The 21,553-nt window shown below is 32.8% G+C and overlaps 1 protein-coding gene across 1 annotated transcript in view; it reads left to right on the top strand.

Moving 5' to 3' along the window:
• Positions 1-3,086: 3,086 nt before the first annotated feature.
• LOC145279762 (uncharacterized) overlaps positions 3,087-21,553 on the top strand; it is a 318,056-nt gene continuing 299,589 nt past the window's right edge. The window contains exon 1 of the mRNA XM_080131069.1: positions 3,087-3,702. Within this exon, the coding sequence (XP_079987195.1) occupies positions 3,624-3,702 (79 nt within the window). The 5' untranslated portion in view covers positions 3,087-3,623. The remainder of the gene's footprint in view (positions 3,703-21,553) is intronic.

Raw genomic sequence — 21,553 nt, 5'->3', positions numbered from 1 at the left:
TTCTCCTCGGTCGAGAATATGTTATCCCCGTGGATTACATAAAGGGCTGCGTACGAAATTCTGTGCAGATTCCCGAGTTTGACAGAAAGATTCCCGAGTTCAACAAGATACACCTAAAGAAGATCGGAGGTTACATCGGCTGAAACGTTGTGAGCATAACACTCAATATGGGCCAGTAGTCCAAATAATCCAAATAATACGAAAGATGTTGACAAGCAGTTTTATAGCTGTGTTGAGGTAAGAACATCTTTTTGAATTTTTTAGGTTTATTGACTATGCACCTAAAATGGCCCCGACAATAAAATGTACAATTTTATTTTATCTGCCTTATAGAAACGACAGCACATCTTATCATCATCATATCGTATGAATCCAAAGATTCTATTGTTGGCATTGGTTTCCCCGATATTATTTTAGTTGGAATTATTTTTAGAAAGACATCAGGTGCTTACAGGATAAACCACGTGAAAGTTGCAAACATCCTAACAGGAAGTGATTTTTTTTTAAACGGACTGCATCCGAAATTGGAACACCCAGGTCATCAGCCCGTCTCGTTAAACCACTGAACCACCATCACCTCTGAACAACACAACTGCACACAATAAATGCAACAGTTTAAATGAGGTAGAAATGCGAACGTTTAATTTCGGCAGCCCTTTAACTCTCGCGTCACTTTTTTTTCTCTTTTAGTTTTATCATTCAGCGAGTGATGTTTCAGACAAAGGGGAAAGAATAACTGATTTTTTTTTGTTGGAATATATGTATATATCGCTAACCTTGACTAGATTTCGACATTACAAACGTATTTGTAACTTCTTATATCAGGTGGTTTCATGCCTTATCTGGGTTGATTTCAATAAAAAAAAAATGATTAATACGTGCATAAGAAAATGACAAATTTCTATGAGCCGATGGTCAATCTTATTATAAACTGAGGATTGCCATTATCATAATAAACAAATTAGTCAGATTTTTCAATTTTGATGGTCCTATTTATATATTACAAATACCATACGCATTAAATAAAAGCAGCTTGCTCACCTCTTTGAAAACATTATTTTGTACTAAAATCATTTTTTTAAACTGTGCAAAACACCTTTTCTTTTTAAAGAATACTTAGTTATTGATTTTTCTTTGCGTTTTTCTATTGGAATTATTTCTGATTTTAATTTAAACCTTATTTGGTTTCTGAAATGTTTAAAATTAACATTACAAAATGTTTTTCAAAGATATGACCAAACTCATTCTATTTAAAATTCGCGCCATCAACGGAAATACGCATCGATTTCAGACTTAACAACAATGGCCAATAGCATCGTACGTATATTTTTCTCTCCACTGTATGCCGATACTTGTAACAGAGCGCGGACGCGCGTATGCAAATGCAGAGTCGTGTGCGAAGAAAAACTATAAAAAGCGTGTACACTAACCGACGACCACGTTCAACACGTTCGAAATTACGTTCAAGATTGCGTTAGAAACGTAAATGACGTTTCAGAGGACAGAGGTCAGAAAGAAAGAGCACGATCACGTGAGAGAAGACGATAACGTTTTATTCGGGGAAAGTACTCGGAAATAAATGGCGGGCGTTCTTAAAAAAGTTGGTTGGTTGTTTTTGTTTTACTGCATATCAACCCTTTTCAGGTTATTTAATGCCGAATCCAAAGATTTTGAAGAAATTTTTTTTAATAGAATATATTTGTTGTTTTCAAGTCGGTTTCTATTCAACCCATAGTTGGGACCCTTACAGGTACTACCACTCCGGGTCAGAGTGGACCTGGGCGCAATAGCAATTAAAGGGTGGCTCCACACTCCCCGAAGCCTGCAAACTTGGGCCTCACCACTGGATATAGTTTAAGGTCATATCCAGGACCGTTCTTACAAAAGATAAAGTAAGTTGAGTTATTCCGTTTCTTTCGACGTACGTTGCAACACTGTGTTGGGTCCTGAAATGTCTACATGATAAAACGTGTCCCTGAGGGTGTAACGTTATGCCACGTGGGGCTAATACCACCAGCAAAATGAAGAGAAAAAACAAAAAAACAAAAAAACCCAACAAAGTCTTTCTTGCAATAAGTGTCATACACCGAAAGTCTAAGAACAAAATTATTTTAATTATTTAATAAAATATTTTATAACATTAATTAGGTTTCTACATTTTTCAAATTAGTTATGTACATTCGTATTATTTCGATTATTCAAACTACTGTTCTGATCTTGAGTGTTATTTTCGACAATGTTTTCGGTCGATATGTACCCCGACCTTCTTCAGGTGTAGATCTTAACCTTAATTGGAATTACTTGTCTTCTGTTTCTCCCGACGTACTCTGAAACACTGTGTTGGGTCCTGAAATTCTTAGGCTTGAGTAGCATTATAGTTCGATTTTAATTTTTGTAAGAAGACATACAATTTGTCAAACACTTTCCTGTAAAGGCAATAAATCTTATCCCTTTTTTGTACGAGCATATTTCTAATTAGATATATAAAACATATAAGAAACGTTAGGTTTCTGAATTTTTGAGATGATGGAAAGATTACTCGTAGTATTTAGCTTCTGCAGACTACTGTTCTCATCTTGAGTATTATTTTCCAAAAGTTTCGGTCGACGATCTTTTTCAGTTGTATCTTGTCGAACTCTTCAATATTTCTGTCGAACTCGGGAATCTATCTGTCGTACTCCGAAATCTGCACGGAAGTTCAAACGGAACCCTTTATTTAATCCATGGAGGTAGCATGCCCTCGCGTGGATTAAATAAAAGGGCTCAGTTCGAAATTCCGTGCAGATTCCCGAATTTGACAGAAATATTCTCGAATTTGTACAGAATGATTCCAGAGTTCGAGAAAATACACCTGAAATGGGCTGGAGGTTACATCGTTCGAAACGTTATGAAAATAACACGCAAGATGAGAACAGTAGTCCGAAGATTCCAAATAATACGAATAATCAGTCCTCATCTAAACATTTCAAAAACGCAATAGTCACATACAATGATAGGTAAAAAAAAATGCAGATAAAAAATTTTCAGCACTCAGAGGGTTAAACATCCGACGACTTATATATAGCTGTCTATCGTCGGGAGTGGCCGTCATACGAACGGAAGAGATTTAATATAGGCGCGTGTGTTGATAGGATCTTCCTTTGCTTCATTCAATATCCGTTCATTTTATTTGCTTATTTACGGGCGCAAACGTTCTTCTTCTTCTAAGTATCGCGGCTTTGTTAGAACTGCTTGCACGCGCGGCAAAGCAATCGCTTTCGCGTCGCTGATCGAACGAACCTTAAAGAAAGAAGAAAAACAACAGCAACGACAACAACAAGAAAAAAGAACGCGGACAGACGGCAACACGTTACAGAACTAGTAAAGGTTCTTTTGCAACTGTTAATGAGAAAAGGGAACAACATAAATCATTAGTTTAGTATACTATTTTATTACTTCTACTAATGATAACAATACTATGAACAGCTATAATAATAAGAATAGTATTAGTATAATTGTTACGCGCATTGGCTGAATATATACAAAGTGTGACTACTAGTTCTCTTACGAGCGCTCTGAGTTTGTGTATATACATTGGAACCGGTGTTATACGCTTTGAAGGAGGTTAATGAAAAAAATAAGGCATGTCTTCAACAAAAACAATACATAACTTTGGATTTCTCTGTACGTTCGTTCTTGTGGGAATACTTACGGTTATCAGAGGTGAGTTTCGTGTTATTTCTACGTTTATAATGACTCGTTCATTATTATTTCATTGTTGTGCGTGTATATGCAGGGCGAAAAAATTGGTTAGGGTCGCGGGAACGTATTTAAAGGTTCAACAAAAGGAACATGCTTAAACACTGAGGGAGAAAGGAGTCTTTTAATGGATGTTAGCTTTTTTTTTAACATGGAGGGGGGTCTCACTGCTTATCAAGACCCAGAGGCCATCAGGGTTAACGAGTGGTAGTGAGACAGTGGGAAAGCACCGTAATGATCGGTAATAGTGGTACTTGGATAGGGCTTAACTAAGAGGATGACTCAACAAGAACTTATTTACATTGGACATGAAAACAACCATGCTATAGTAATCTGGGCAGCAGCCTCAAGGTATTGTGTTCCGCAGATGGCCAGTTCTATGGAGGAAACTTTGCTAATGGAATTTTTGTTTAGTTTTAGGCACAGATAGAGGGCAAAAGAAATTATTGACAGCTATTGTAGCTAAACGAGTGTATGTAGCTTATAACAAAACAAACAAACAAACAAACAAAAAAGAAATATACTCTTTATCTTCAGAGTAAAAAAGGTCAGAAACATGTGAGGTCAGTTTTAAACTTTGGATGAATTCTAAAAACAAAAAATAAACAAAATTTTGTATTATTTAGATTCTTCGAGCTGCTGCTCTCATCTTACATTTATTTTTACAACGTTTCGGCCAATTTCTCCTCCAACCTTCTTCAGGTATATCTTGCTGAGAATATTTTTGTTGAACTCTGGAATCCGCACGGAATTTCAACTGGAACCCTTTTTTTAATTTTAATGCTCTAGTTCAGTTAGCCATGCTTGCGGATCGGTGGCATAGTGAATAAAGTACTTTATAAATTCAGTTTAAGTTAAACTCTCTTGAAGGTTGAAGGTTCAATCCCCAATGCGGGCGACACCCAGAATACAATTGAAATTTTCGTAAGACTTCTACAAGTCATGGTTGGTGGCACGAGAACATGCTATCCTCGTGAATTAAAAAAAGGGCTCCGTTCGAAAATTACATGCAGATTTCCGAGTTCGACAAGATACACCTGAAGAAGGTCGAAGGTTATATCGAGCGAAACGGATAAAAAATAACACTCAAGATGAGAGTAGTAGTTCAAATAATTCAAATAATACGAATAATTAATCCTCATCTAAAAAAACTGAGAGACAAAAACATTTTTACGAGATCAACACAAAAACGAAAAAATAAGACTGAATTTAAAAAGGATGATAAGTTGTACAGTAAACGCATACATATACATTTCTTTTTTACCAATGTTCTTATCAAGGTCCAAATGCCACTAGAGGATAATGATTAATATGTTTGTCAAGTGGACGGGGAGATGCTTGAAATTGGACAAGATTTGATTAAGAGGACGACACAATAAAAATCTATCTATCTATCTATCTATCTATCTATCTATCTGTGCGTGTATATGTTATTATATATATGTATATATATATATATATATATATATATATATATGTGTGTGTGTGTGTGTGTGTGTGTGTGTGTACACATGTGCTAATCTTTTTATTTCATTTTACTTCAGTAAACGTTCTCAGAAATCAAGTAGCCTTTGCCCCTTCCTGGGGCTACATAGATATTCGAATATTTCATTAAAATACTGCGTTACATCTCAAACACCGAATTGGTAAAGAAGTTGAGAACATATTTCTTTTCTTTTCCCCAATTGACCATTAAATATATTATAATATATCTTTCTTGTGATCTATTGTCTTAACCGATCCTAGGACCAGAATTCAGCTGGTCTGGCGGAGTATCCAATTTCGTGCTATTATTTGAGGTAAAATCACTTGGAGAAAATGCACTATTCCTCATAAAAGCTAACGTGGGCTAATCATACTGAGGAGATCTTATTTGGGCCGCGAATACGAAATGTGATTTTAAATATTTAGTCATGGTTTACTCGAGACTACAATCTGATTGTCTTCAAGTCCAACGTAAACAAGTTCTTGATGAACTGTCCTCCTAAGTAATCCAATCTACAAAATTCCAACTACTTATGGTTACTACGCTATAATCACAATGACTAATGTATACCCATTAACATTTATCCTCAAGTACCCTTCGGGCCCTGATAAGTGGTGATTCCTGTGTAAAAAAAAAAGTGGGAAGTATCCGTATGCTTGGTTGTCCTGACAATTACCTATACAGAGAGATTCTTAGACACTCGAGGATAGTATCTAGTAGACGCTCAAGTTCTTTCCAGTAAGCATTCAAGTTTAGTCTCGTTCATACATACAATAAGAAAATAATAATGGGTTGGATCGCCGAACGTATTTAAAGGTTCAATAAAATGTACGCGTAAAAAAAAACGTACATGTGAAAAAGGGGAGCAAGATGTCTGTAGCTTATATTAAAATAAACAAACAAACAAACAAACAAACAAACAAACAAACAAACAGACAAACAAATAAATAAATACACTCGATTCGACCTTATGGGTCAAAGGTGTCTAAGGTTAGCTATAAAATTAAGATGGATTTAAAAAAAGTGAAATAAAATCATGGAGAAAACAAAATACGATTTAATTTAAATAGAATGAATACACAATGAAACGAATAAAATCATCGCTTATCAAGGCGCAAAGGCAACTCGAGGATAAAGGTTAATGCATTCGGTGAATGGTGAGTTGATTGGTAACAATGGCTGATGCTGAAAAGAATGTTTTTATTTAAGGGAATCTATCTATCTATCTATCTATCTATCTATCTACTTACCTACCTACCTACACATATATCTATCTATCTATCTATCTATCTATCTATGTGTGCATGTGTAATTATCTATATTTCTATCAAGATAATAAAGTGATCTTGTGTGTGTGTGTATGTGTGCGTAACAGACTCTACCAAACTACTCTGTCATCTTTTACAGACTTTAAACTTGATATATAAGGGATTTAGATCGGTGAAACAAATTCGATTCGATTTTTAGTCAATAAAAATAGCCGGTAAGGGTTCAAATTGAAAAAAAAGGAAATTGTCAGACGTAAGTCGACTAAACATTTTACTTTTACGCACACCTTCTACAACGTTATTAAAAAAAAACTGTGCGTATGGATTAACGCAAGTGGTTATAAATAACGCTGAAGCGCTAAATATTTTGGTTTCGAGTCTCGATGATAACACCCAAGTCAATTTATATTAAAAAAATTAAATCACAATATATTGAGTACAATATAACAATCATTAGATAATTGACTCTATAATAATAAATAAGAATTCTGTACGCATTAAAAATATCATATTTAAGCGTATTTTATGACCTGACAACGCTGGGTGATCTGCTAGTTATATATCTATGTACATAAGTAAATAGGTAAACACATATGTTCACACACACACATATATACTATTCAATACATACAAATATATATGAACGTGTAAATTCATAATACATAATAATAATATAAAAAATGACATATAGATGTACGTATATAGATATATGTGTAAGTGTTACTATATGCACATATGAATTCTTCTGTGTTTAGATATTTATGTATGCTCGCACATATATACACGCATGCATAACAATAGATTTAAATAATCGTTATAAATATGTATGTATATACATATAAATATATCAATATATATACCTGCATATAACAGTATATATACACATATTTATATATACAAAGGAATGTATACATAAGTATACATATATCTACATAGAATTTACACATATATGCATGCATAATAATGCACAAATATATGCAAATTGTATAGATATATACGTTATAAGTAGCAATATATATATATATATATACACACACATCTATACTCATATATATATACATACATACATATATATTCACACACACATATGCACACATATATTTACTTAATAATTATAGATAAAAGAGTTATCAACTGACACGTTGTTCATCATATCTACGACTCATGAGCGCGGCTGCCTATAGCAAGGTTTGATCCCGCAACCACATGACGTTTGTTCAGTGCGTTATACCTATACTCCTATAAATAGTTTTTTTTTGTGTATTAATATTTATATTAAAAAAACTCTTTTTTCTATTTATTTAAAAAGAAAATACAATTTGTTATATATGGCTCGTGGAATCGCATTCATCTGCAAAAGATCTAGCTAATTTGCACATTCTTTTAAACATCCATTTTAATTAATTTCCTATTAGTTTTCAGTTTTCTTATAGGATGATCGTCTAAAGTTAACTATAACGTAATCATATTCATGCAGATATTCTGCATGCTTTATACTTGCGTAAAAAGATTATAGTAAACACAAACATTTTTCTCTCTCTCTCTATATATATTCATGCATGCGTATATATATATATATATATATATATATATATATATATATATATATATATATATATATATATATATATATATATATATAGTCCTGGTCAAAATCATAAAACCACTTAAGAAAGTAAGCGTTTACGCATAATATCGAACTTTTAATCAAACAAATGGTTGAAATCATTGCCAAAAGGGAAAATATGATGGAAAAAAATGAAATCTGCTTCATTCGAAACCTTAACCCTGATCTAATTATTTTTTAAAAAACAAACATTTTCACCTGGTTAAAATGATAAGGCCACTTTAATAAAATCGGCTAGTTTTGAAAAAAAAATGAATACGAAAAGCTTTCTATGTTATTAAAAGTAACGTGTTAGTGAATAAAAAAACATCTTACTTAATTATAAATGGCAAAAGGGAAACCATTATCAGAGTTTGAGAGAGGAAGGATCTTTGAGCTTAATAGGGGTGGACTCTCCCATAGATCCATTGCAAACGAAGTGAATCGTAGCAAAACAGTCATCACAAATTTTTTAAGAAATCCAGATCAATATGGGCACAAAAAGAGCCCAGGTCGACCAAAAAAAATAACCCCATCACTGGATCGCCGTATCAGAAGAAATTAAAAAAACAAAAAAACTCCAGTATGAGCTCAAGTCGATTTAAAAGCCAAACAGCAGCAGAATGTAGTCCTAAAACCATCAGAACGCATCTGAAAAGGTTTTCAATCATTTAAAGCGACTGCAGAAACCACGTCTTCTTGAACAGCACAAAACTAACCAACTTAAATATGCCGCCAAATACCAGACTTAGGATGAAGAGAAGTGGGATAATATAATTTTCTCCGATGAGAAAAAGTTTCATCTAGATGGTCCAGATGGATTTCAACACTATTGACGTGATAAAAATTTGCCCAAAGAGACTTTTTCAACTCGACATAGTGGAGGAGGGTCTTTAATGATCTGGGGTGCTTTCTCGTCAGCTGGTACCCTAAAGTTGCAAGTTGTGAAAGGCCGGAAAACATCATTGAAGTACATTTCAATGCTTGAAAATGCTTCTATCAGGACTGAAGGTCCACGTCTGTGTGGAAGAAATTCGATTTTCCAGCAAGACAACGCTGCGATACACACTTCTCGACAAGCACGAGAATACTTTTCTTAAAATAATATAGAATTGTTAGATCATCCAGCATCTCCTCCGGAATTCAATCACATTAAAAATCTTTGGGGATGGATGGCAAAAGAAGTGTTCAAGGATGGAACCCAGTATGATTCGATAAAGGAACTTTCTGATTCAGTTTTCAGTACATGGGATAAAATTCCTTCGCAACTGATAAAAAACTTAGTCGCAAGCATGCCGAAGAGAATTTTTGAAGTAATTCGTAATAATGGAGGCTATACTAAATACCGCGACCCTTTTTAGTAATTTATAATTGCCTTTTGTTAGATAAATTATCAGTGGCCTTATCATTTTAACCAGGTGAAAATGTTTGTTTTTTTAAAAAATAATTATTAGATCAGGGTTAAGGTTTCGAATGAAGCAGATTTCATTTTTTTTCATCATATTTTCCCTTTTGGCAATGCTTTTAACCATTTGTTTGATTATAAATTCGATAATATGCCTAAACGCTTACTTTCTTAAGTGGTCTTATGATTTTGACCAGGACTGTTTAAAAAACTCATTTGTCATTTTTTGGTTTACAGACATGGAACTTAGTACATAGGGCATTTGAACCTATGCGAAACTTTATATTTGGGTTTTAGCCGGAGAAAATTAGAACAAAAGTGTGAAAATTAAAAACAATTGATTTGCGATGAGACATTACGAATATGCATGCGTAATGTAATATCTATTGGTTCATGTTTAAATTTTTAGCCTTGCAGCAAACATGTCTTCATAACTCAGGTATTAACGTCAAAGGAAAAAGTAAATCGTAAGCTTAACATTTTGGTTTCAATTCTCGGCGATGGAGCACGAGTCATTTCTTTTCATTTTTTTTTAATCACTAATATATATTAGGGTAAATATAATATAATAATAAATACGAAATCTGCATTAATCAAAATATATTTAAGCGTATTTTACGACCGGGCAATGCGGGGCGGCCTGCTATTATATATATATATATATATATATTCACACGAACCTTAATTGGCTTAAGAGAAATTATTCTACAAACAATTTTTCTTTTAGTTTAATTTTCTGATAATGTTAAAAAAACTTCCTTATAATGTTAAAAGACTTTCTGATAATGTTAAAAAACTTTCCGAAGTTTTTACAAGAGAAATTATAATTTGTATTATTTCTATTATTCGAACTATTGCATTAATCTTCAGTGTTATTCTCAAAACGATGTAACCCATCGGCCTTCTTCAGGTGTATCGTGTTTAACTTGGGAATTTCTATGGAATTTCGAACGAAACCTTCCATATAATCCACGGATGCTTCATGCGCCCGTTTTGTCAACAATGACCGATTAGAAGTATTATGTATTTCACAATTGTATTCTTAGTATCGCCAGCACTGAGGATTGAACCTATAATCCGCTGAAGAGTATCGATTAGAAATGAATTTTACTTTTAATGGAGAGTATGTTCTGCCCGTGGACTAAATAAAAAGATTTTGTTCGAACTTCTATGCGGATTTTCAAGTTCGACCTCAAAATTCTCGAGTTTAACAAGATACATCTGAAGAAGATCGATATTACTCGACCGAAATATCGTGAAAGATGCGAACTATTGTCCGAATAATTTAAACTAACGAGACCGGTGGAAATTCCATAACGGACTCTTTCATATGTTGATGTTGCCATTCTGTGGATGTTCAGCGTAAATGGAGACACCCTGGTATTATTATAGATTTTTTGTGAAAACTTCAAAGGTATTTATCAAAGTTAGCAGCGACGCCTGGTCGTAAAACACGCCCAAATATGCTCTCTCTCTCTCTCTCTCTCTCTCTCTCTCTCTCTCTCTATATATATATATATATATATATATATATATATATATATATATATAGTAATTTATAAAATATATATGGCGATTAAGCTTTATAAATTACTAACTAGCTCTAGCTACGTATTGAGCACTTTTGAAGTAAATACTTAAAGCTTACGCATAAATCTATACTTTCGTATATTAATTTTATGTGAGTAAATGAAGTAGTTATATATATATATATATGTATATATATATATATATATATATATATATATATATGATTTCCTTCAGCTATAATCGAAACCGAAACCAAAACTCAAAGAATTCTTGGTAAAATTGTTTATTACAAGAAATTGAAAGTCGTAACAATGAAACGATAATCACTCGGAAGGAGAAAGATGTAAGCGTGACACACAAAAGAACACACACACTATCGTATTAATCTATAGATAATACAAATTATCAAAATATTCACATTTTTAAGGCAAATTAACCTCGCACAGTAACATCATATACTGCACACAAAAAGGCGTTGACTTATTGCAGAGGCACATGTGCTTTTTTATTGCTACTTCGTACTAAACAAGACACGGTGCCACTTGGATGTAGGCAGCTACTATTTGGGACATAATTTGTAGTGTTACTATGTAGGGAGTTGAGCAGTAAGATATCTGTTTATATTACACTGGAACTTCTTCATGTCAGTACAACAAGGGAAGAAAAAACTCAGGAAGAAATTTCAAAGTCTAGCAGTTCGAGGGAAAGAAATGATTAGATTATGGATATTTTCCGGCATCTAGCGATCTCTTGGTGAGATTTGTCTGCTTGTTAGATTTGTCGGGGATATTTACGTCGAGGGGGTAAAGGGATTGGAGTTCGTAGGAGCACCTTCCATTAAAATACTTATAAAATAGTAACAGGGATGCAACCTCGTGTTATACAGACAAAATTGCTCTTATTTCTAGATACCGAAAATACCTATCTACCAATCTCTCTCTGTGGCTATGTGTCTCTTCCTGTTTCTCTCTCTGTGTCTGTTTGTCTGTCTGTTTTTCTCTCTCTCTCTCTCTCTCTCTCTGTATGTATATATATATATATATATATATATATATATATATATATATATATATATATATATATATATATACTAGCAAAAGTACCCGTCGTTGACTGGGTTCAAAAACAGCCTACAGAAAATCGACTCTGATTTATGAAAGTATGATAGGTTATGAAAAGGAAGGGTTGTAAAGAGATAGCTTCGAATTGGGGGTATCAAAACCAAAGCAAAATATGATGAAAGTATAAATAAAATAGATAAACCCCATAATTTATTATACCATACCTGTTCACACTGAAACACTTATCACAATATTCTGTGGATCTATATTACAAAACCTTGTTAAACTTTGTGACATATTTCCATTCTATGGAGGTTAGGCGCGAATGAACACCCCATTATTTTATTATACCATATTTCTTCAAACTGAAACATAATTATCAAAGTATACTTACGCAGATAGATATGAAAAGTCTTTATTAAAATTTGTTCCTATTTCCATTCTATGGAGGCCAGGCGCGAACGCAGACCCCACAATTTTAATATACCATCCCTATTTAAGTTAAAACATACTTATCAAAGTATTATTATGTACATCTATATAAAAACACTTGTAAACGTTTTTTTTTTAATTTTTAAATTTTTTATTTCCATACTTTGTGGACCAGGCGCGTACTCAGACCCCACAATTTTAATGAATTATCATTATGCCAGATCAAACATACCTATTCCTGTGTCTCGATACATCTTCTATCATTATATGTGATCAGTTTTCTATAATAGTCAACCATATAGGAGCCTATTTGTGACCAGACACACACAGACGTTCAGCTTTATATATATATATATATATATATATATATATATATATATGGCTTGTGAAATCTTTTTACCCGAATACGATGTTCAGCATGTTAAAAATATGCCTTTTGTTGTAAAAATCTAATGGATAAACATCTGAAGAAGTTGGTGGGGACAGGTTATATTTATGGACACATAAATCGAAAAATTGCCTACCCACTAATGAAACAGCTGTAATGGAAAAATCCAGGAAATAAACGAAGTTTATAAAAAAGAAAACGTAAGTCTTTGAATTTTCAACAAAATTTTACACTATATATATATATATATATATATATATATATATATATATATATATATATATATATATATATGTATATATATATATATATATATATATATATATATATATATATACTAGATTTGTTACCCGTTTTTAACGGGCAAATGTTATAGTCCGTTGACTTAAAATGACTGCTTTATGCCAAATTAATGGCTGAATGCGGTTACATTTCTGCTTAGTTTTGAATGAAATATTAATCCCTATGGATCCTTCATAATTCCGTAATGTGCATTAAACTAATACCATAATGCATAGTTCGCTGCACTTTATCAGAACAAAAGTCCATACAAATTTCAACCGGATCGGACTAGTAGTTTCGAGAAAACGTTTACAATAAATTTGGTATTCTGGTGTCGTATCCCAATTTATCTCTAACTGTATATCTAGCGGAAACCATAATACTTAGTTCGCTGTAACTTATTATAAAAAAGTCCATACAAACTTTGAACAAAATTGCACCGTATTAGCCGAGAAAAAAGCGGAACAAGCAGATACACAGATTAAGAATAAATATATATATATATATATATATATATATATATATATATATATATATATATATATTTGCGTGTGTGTGTATGTGTGTATGTGTGTGCATGTGTGTGTGCGTATTTTACTAGAAGAATATCTTTCCTATGACGAGTAAAATTAATTCTCCGAACAGAACCGTTTTTCACCAATTTTTATGTCTTACAGAGATTAAACTTAAGATATAATTATATTTATCCTTTTGTATAGAAGACTTATTCCAATTTTGATTAAAATCTATTCTATGATTTTAATTCTACAAAATGCCTAAAATTTAAGGCATTATGCTTAAGGGGTTTAAGAAGAAATCGGAATTCAAGTTCTCTTAATTAATTGGTGTCTAATGACAATGCATGAAATTAATTACAAATCGGGTATTTTAAACAAAAGAGTCTTTTTATACTATCCTCTTAAACACCTTTAAAATATTTCAAAGAAACTTCAATTCGAGCAATATTCATTAAATGTTTATAAGACTTGTTAACATTTCATTAAAAAATGGGACATCGCTGACTATTTGTGAAAAGATTAAATGCATTTTTACTTTCCCTTCTTTGCATGAAACTAAATATAGCTCTCATTACGACTCTATATGCCCAGCAGCAACCTTCTAAAATTCATAATGATGCGTTTAAAAGATATCCTTACATGATTGATGCTATTTGTTTAAACATATCTTGATTTTGTTAAGCACGCTTAGAAGGTATGAAATCTCTAATTCCAAGAATATGATTAATCATGCATGATTCAATTTTAATCCTTTTTAGAATTAACTAAAGCAACATCCATCCAAGGGGGTTTTCACGACCCAGCAAACACTTAGCATTATGAGGCGAGGATCAAGAGTAAGTGGAGTAATCCAAGGAAAGGAGTCACATCCTCCACTACATTTGGACTATAAAACATATTTTATTAAAACATCTTGTATTTAAAAAAATAACCAGAAACAAATCCCAGTTAACTTTAATGGATATATTAATTATATTGTTTGCAAAGAAACAATTTGAATAGTAAAAACAAATGCGAAAAACCTGCAAAATAATCACACATTATGAATAGTCAAGTACCAACACTCAAATAGCTCCACTCACAAAAATCAATAATAAGATTGATGTAGTTTTCTTGGAACATTGTTTAGTGTGTATATAAAATAATTAATATAAGGCAATACAATGTAGATAGAAACTGACAGAACTTAACCTTAATAGATATATTATTTGTCTTGTTATCAAGGAAACAATTTGAAAAAAGACCCTCTTCAAAAGACGTACCCAGATAATCTTAAACAACCCAAAAGAAGTAAAAACAAATTTTAGTTCAAATGAGCTATTGCTCTTATGTGCATGTTTGCACTAAATTTGAAGACTTACATGACGAAATTTCCCCGAAATATCATACGATACGAAACTTCCATCTGGCTAAACTTACGCAATGTAATGTTAAAAACAAAACTGTTCATCTTGTATTAATATTAGTTTAAAAAGAAACTTTATTAATTTGGATTTCAAATGACCTATTTTAAAATAACTTTTCGTAATAATACCTTTACTTTATATATCATTTTAAAGAGCGTTTTTCGCTCTATCTAATCGTTTAAATTACAATCGTTTAAAAACAATTATGTCTTTTCATAATGTTGAAAACATGTTGACATATTATAAGACTGTTGACATTATCTCTGGTGATAAATGTAGTTTATGGGAAAGAAAAATACCAGCCTAACCATTTATGTGGCAAGTTATGTCTGTTGAATACCTAAGTCGTGTGAACCGGAAATATTAACCACCAGGAACGTACATAGTACAGAGACGCACCTGGCTGGAAGGAAAACACGTCGATTGTCGGAAATAAAATAATTGTTAATTGATTCAAAACCAACTGCAAAGTTTATGCTTCCCAAAAGCTGCAGACGGAAATACTTCGTCGAACTATAAACGCCATAGTAGCGTAGTTATATTGATAGCTAAATGGAAATCTCAGAATGGATATTTACAGATACATGCGTGGATGCCACTAATTATTATATAAACCAAACTGAAATTGAGATCGATATTAAACTGGCGACTGAGCACGAGAAAAACCTCCTGACGTCCCCCAAAAGGAATCTATTCGTGTGATGTAGCTGAGTGAGTTTTGTTACTGTTTCAGTTAATAATCTGATGAGTCGTCTTACTAAACGATTGTTTGTAGTCGAAGCTGGTATTCTTTAACGCGAGACTTGTGGCGTACTTTTCGGCGTCTCTGTCAGTGGCTCTATCGGTCGATATTTATAGTTTAACCAACTAATCATATCCTTGTAAGGAGGAAGGACCCGGATATACTAATATTCATTACATCACATTCCGTCAACTTCTGTGCATGCGCTCTCTTTTTCTCATTAACCCACACTAGTTCACGGCCACCGACAATAAAGAATGAATGTATACTATATTTTTATACATCAGTATTCGTCGCCATTCTTTCTTAGCAAGGTACAATATATAGATGATTAAAGTACGATTAAGTTTTCACATCGAATCAGCTACACGAATAATTGGTTTATAAATACATTCCTTCATCGCTGGACCAGTTCACTATGTACTGGTAATAGCTGCCATACGCCTATTAGACGTCGCTCTGTCTAGAAAAAGATTTGATACTCCTCTAGTGACATACCCCTCCAATGTTAAGAGAATGAAGCTTTACTGTCATAAAGGAATCAAGGAAAACACAAAAAACTCGCAAGAATACGTGATCTCGTCGGTGGTCTCGTAAGATGACAATGTCTGAGAGTTTGACATTCATCCGTCATTTATTTAGCTAAGCAAACCTAAAAGTAAGCGGAACTTCTATGAACAAAATTTATCACCAAGAACTTCCCAGCCCTGAAATACAATAGTACAGGGTTCCTATCTACATGACTATAACATGGTCGTTTTCCAGTTCAATAATAATAACAATTCTTGTTGACCCATTCACTTAAATAATAAATTTGACCCATCGTTTCACATCCTCTGAAGGTCTTGTTCATCGCCAACTGATTATCTCAGTAAGCATTATCCTCGAGTAGCCTTTGGAACTTGATAAGTGATTGCGCAACAGACGAATACTTCATGAAGCTAGTGTAAGTTATGGCTCTGTACGACTGCATTACCGTATTGTTATAAATATGTTTTTATTTGTGTTTGCGACTTGTGTTAATTATACGTACACTTTATCTTATACGTCGTTTTTATGTTATAGGTGCTTTTTGTTATCTTATACGTGATTTTTATGTTATACGTGGTTTTTATGTTATACGTGGTTTTTATGTTATACGTGTTTTTATCTTATACGTGGTTTTTATGTTATACGTGGTTTTTATGTTATACGTGTTTTTTTTATCTTATATGTGATTTTTATCTTATACGTGCTTTTTATGTTATATGTGCTTTTTATGTTATACGTGTTCTTTTTTTTATCTTATACGTGATTTTTATGTTGCGTTATGGTTTAAGAAAAAAAAACTATTACTAAATGTATATTCTTTTAACCAGTCTTATTTATCGTCTTTTATTTCCAACACGTGCATACTAGCACCCACGTGTTTAGGAAAGATCCTTTTGCACACTTTGCATAGCTTGACAGAATGTGAATAATTAACATTTATATTTGTTATTAGCAAAACGAAAACTCTGAAAAAGTTGAGTGGATTTTTTTTTCTGAGAAGAACTACGAAAGATGAAATTGTATGAGTAAATTTGATTTCAATCTTAGATTAAGAAATTCATCCTCATAACGGAATCATGGTAACCCGTTTTCTGCATAACCAGCAGGGGTAACGTTAACAAGTTTGTAGTGTAGTTCAAATCTTGTCTGTAGCTGAACACTTGATGCTTCGCCAGGGCTACCAAGGGTATTTTTTTTATCGTGACGCCATCATTAGATGGGTTGCCTACCACGGTTTAAGAGAAGCCATCTATCTTCGAGAGAAGGATAGACCGCGGCAGTTTCCCAACCTGGTATTTTACCTCATGGTAATGGCCAGGTTTCACGTTGCTTAACTTCGGTGATCTGGCAAGAACCGGTGTGTCAACATGATTGTGCCGTAGGCTAGATATCTATGCGGTAACCTTTTTCTAATACCAAACAGGATCTCGTCTCTCTCTCTTTGCATAGCTATGTGCATCAAATTGAGTTTGAGATTTGTGTTAATCTTACACGTACTTTATCTTATACGTCTCCTTTGTATTGTTATGATTTAGTGACACAAACAATTACTAAATATATATTCTTTTAATCGGGTTACTTTATCGTCTTTTATTGCGAAAGCGTGCATACTGGCACCCACACGTTTAGAAAGATTCTGTTGCATTATGTAACTGCACATTGCATATTTCCACAGAATGAGAATAATCAATATTCGCATTCTTCATCCGCATGAAAAGGAGTCTGCGCAAGTAAATGATTATAGAGAACCTTTCGATTTCCTCTTCTCCATAAACTGTGACAGTTCAGGGAAAGTACCGTTCAGCATTGTGGAACACTTGCTCTCGTATGTAGTCAGCATCTTGCAAGCAATCTTAAATATCTTTTTTATCGTGCTCGAAAAAAAAAATGTTCAGTATGATCAGGTTGACACACTGGTTTCTTTAGATCACCGAAGTTAATCAATGTTGAGCCTGATTGATATTAGATTAGTAACAATTTTGAAATATTAATGCCATCTCCCTGATCGAGACAAGCATGCGGTTTGGAACCTTATGTGAATTTGATATTATTTTGACCCGTTCCCCTTCGGTGAAATCCGGCTTAGTTCACCCAGGGCGAATATCGACTAATTAAGAGAGAAAGAGGTTAATCAAAAAACCAGTCGTTTAAAGAAAGTTTATACGTTCATGTTACGAATGTATTTCTTACACTAATACAACGACGTTTGATATTATTGAAGGCAGTTTTATGTATCTGTTCCCCAATCGATCAATCGATTCGGATGCATTTCTTTATGGATGGAATAATTAAATATATTAACCATCACTTTGTTAGCCTTACATGCATAAACATGGCTGTGATCTTTTCCGTCTCTTGCGTAATTTCTTCTAGGCTTAGAAACACACACACACACACACACACACACACACACACACACACACACACACACACACACACACACACACACACACATATATATAGTGTTACATGCATAAACATGACTGTTATCTTTTCCGTCTCTCGCGTAATTCCCACTAGACTTGGGAACATATAGATACACACAGATACACGTATAGTGTTCTGGTATCTACAAGGTAATTTTTATCTGGAAATTCTGATGAACTGCTTGGCAAATTTCCAATACCATTTCGTGAAGTAATTTTTTTCCATTGCAAATTGTGTTCGGCTTTCAAATCAACCAGCATTACACATTTTCTTTTTGCTTTGATTTGTCAGTGATGAGACAGCAAAGATTATATAAACAAAATTTGCCTTCAAATTATATTTCAAAATTCAAAAGATTCCACGAATATCATTTGTATTGTTTTTTATTGATTTAAGAATAGCTTTGAAGATGATAATGGATGCGGGAAAACTTTTTAGAAAAAGGTACTTTAATGTAATGTGAACAAACCTCTTAATGTTACTCTGCCTGCTTAGGTGCATCTTTTAAAGTAGTACCCCTAATCACAGAACACAGTGATAATATGGCCTATGAATAAAACAATAATAAATATTGAATATTAATAATATGAAATAATTATAAAGATAATATAACCAACAATAAAAACTAAATAAGTCTCTCTCTCTCTCTCTCTCTCTCTCTCTCTCTCTATATATATATATATATATATATATATATATATATATATATACAATTAGTAATCCACATACAGTACTGTTTCGCTGTTTCACAGCTCATCAGTGCGGCTAGACAGGCAACTACCTCAAGCCAGGATGAAAACCCGACCGCGTAAGGCTTCTCACCATTGGCTATACGGCTGCTACTGTGTAGGTAATGAATTAACGATGTTTTCACACACACATACACACACACACACACACACACATATATATATATATATATATATATATATATATATATATATACCAGTTGTATCGATTTCTTTTCTAGATGTAAATCCAATGAAAGTCGCGCGATTATAAAAGGTTGCTCAATGCAGGAAAGAGCTGGTATATAGTTTGCTTATTATACAAACAATATTGGTTAAACATGTGCATACATGTTTCAGTGGAGTACCAATTTAGGGACAACTCTTCATCAGACCAAAAAAAAATTGATATTCTTTTTGGTTAGATATAATGTTGCCCCTGAAATGGTACACTACTGCAACATGTATGCACATATGTAATCAATAATGTTTGTATCATAAACAGAATATATATATATATATATATATATATATATATATATATATATGTGTGTGTGTGTGTGTGTGTGTGTTGTTATTTTTTAGCAGTATTAACAGTTTAAAACTCTGTTTTTGTAGTTAATTTCGATGATAGAGTTACATACCCATTTGTTTTTGCATGTAATTGTATCGGCCCTTTTATTGACGGGGCGTATTTATTTTTTATTTTTATTTTTAATATGTAAATATTTTTGCGTACATAATATATATATATATATATATATATATATATATATATATATATATATATATATATATATATATATATATATAGGTTTGAGATGTTCAAAAGTCGAGACTAATGAAACCAACGAGATTATTAGATTGTGCTCAATAAAAAGAGCAAATATATTAACCATCACAATAGTTTCTTTGTGGCATCGATGGGTTCAGGGTGGTCTGAGGAAGTCTCATTGACTAAAACAGACTGCTGTTTGTAGCGACCATATGTAACTGTTTACCCTCATATATATATATATATATATATATATATATATATTTGACCCAATATATAGTAATGATTAAAAAAAGCTTTTAAAAAATGACTCGTGTGTGTGCCACTATCGAGAATCGAAACCAAAACGTTAAGCTTACGATTCACTTTTTCCGTCGACATTAATGCCTGAGCTATGAAGACATGCTTGCTGCAAGGCTAAAAATTAAAATGTTATGCATGCATATTACACCTTCATTTGGCAAATTTCATTTTTTAAATTTTACACTTTTGCACAGATTTTTCCCTGCTTAAACCCAAATATAGAGTTTCGAATGGCTATATATTAAATTTCATGCCTGTAGACTTACAGAGGATTTTGGCTGGCAACATTTTTAAACAAGTATCTATTCGCATACACAAATATATATAGAAACAAGTTTATGTTTTCTCTAAACGTTTTCACAAATATTTCGCAAGTATGAGCCATGTAGAATATTGCATGAATATAATTAGGCGTAATGGTTAACTAAAGCTGATCATCCCATAAAAAATACGAAAAAACTAATAGGGAATTAATTAAAATGATAGTCTAAAATATGCAAATTAGCTAGATATTTAGCGAGTGAATGCAATTCCACGAACCATATATAAGAAAGTTGTATTTTTTTAACACAATAAATAGAAAAAAGTGTTTTTAATATGAATATCAATACATACAAAAAAAAATAGAAGTATAGATAGTTATATATTTCGTTATATATAGTACGTTCCCAGTTTTCCTGAAAAAGAGAAAGACTTGGGTATCAGAATTTGCCTGAAAATGGGGACGGAAAGATCTGTTGTATCATGTTTTAATGCTTATCAACATTAAGTTTCGCATCAAAGAATCAATAGACCAACACGTCTGTCATTCCGTATTCCATTCCACATCATCACTTTACCAAGACTCTCTACCGTCGTTGGGCTCATCTCATGATGGCTAGAATTTCTCCAATAACTTAACTGCTAGGTCTCAATTGGTTAGAGTGA

This window comes from Euprymna scolopes, chromosome 7, assembly GCF_053919585.1.
Source record: "Euprymna scolopes isolate OS-2025 chromosome 7, ASM5391958v1, whole genome shotgun sequence".
In the NCBI taxonomy this organism is placed as follows: domain Eukaryota; kingdom Metazoa; phylum Mollusca; class Cephalopoda; order Sepiida; family Sepiolidae; genus Euprymna; species Euprymna scolopes.
The sequence above is the reverse complement of the archived record's forward strand: the minus strand, read 5'-3'. Positions and strand labels throughout refer to the sequence as shown.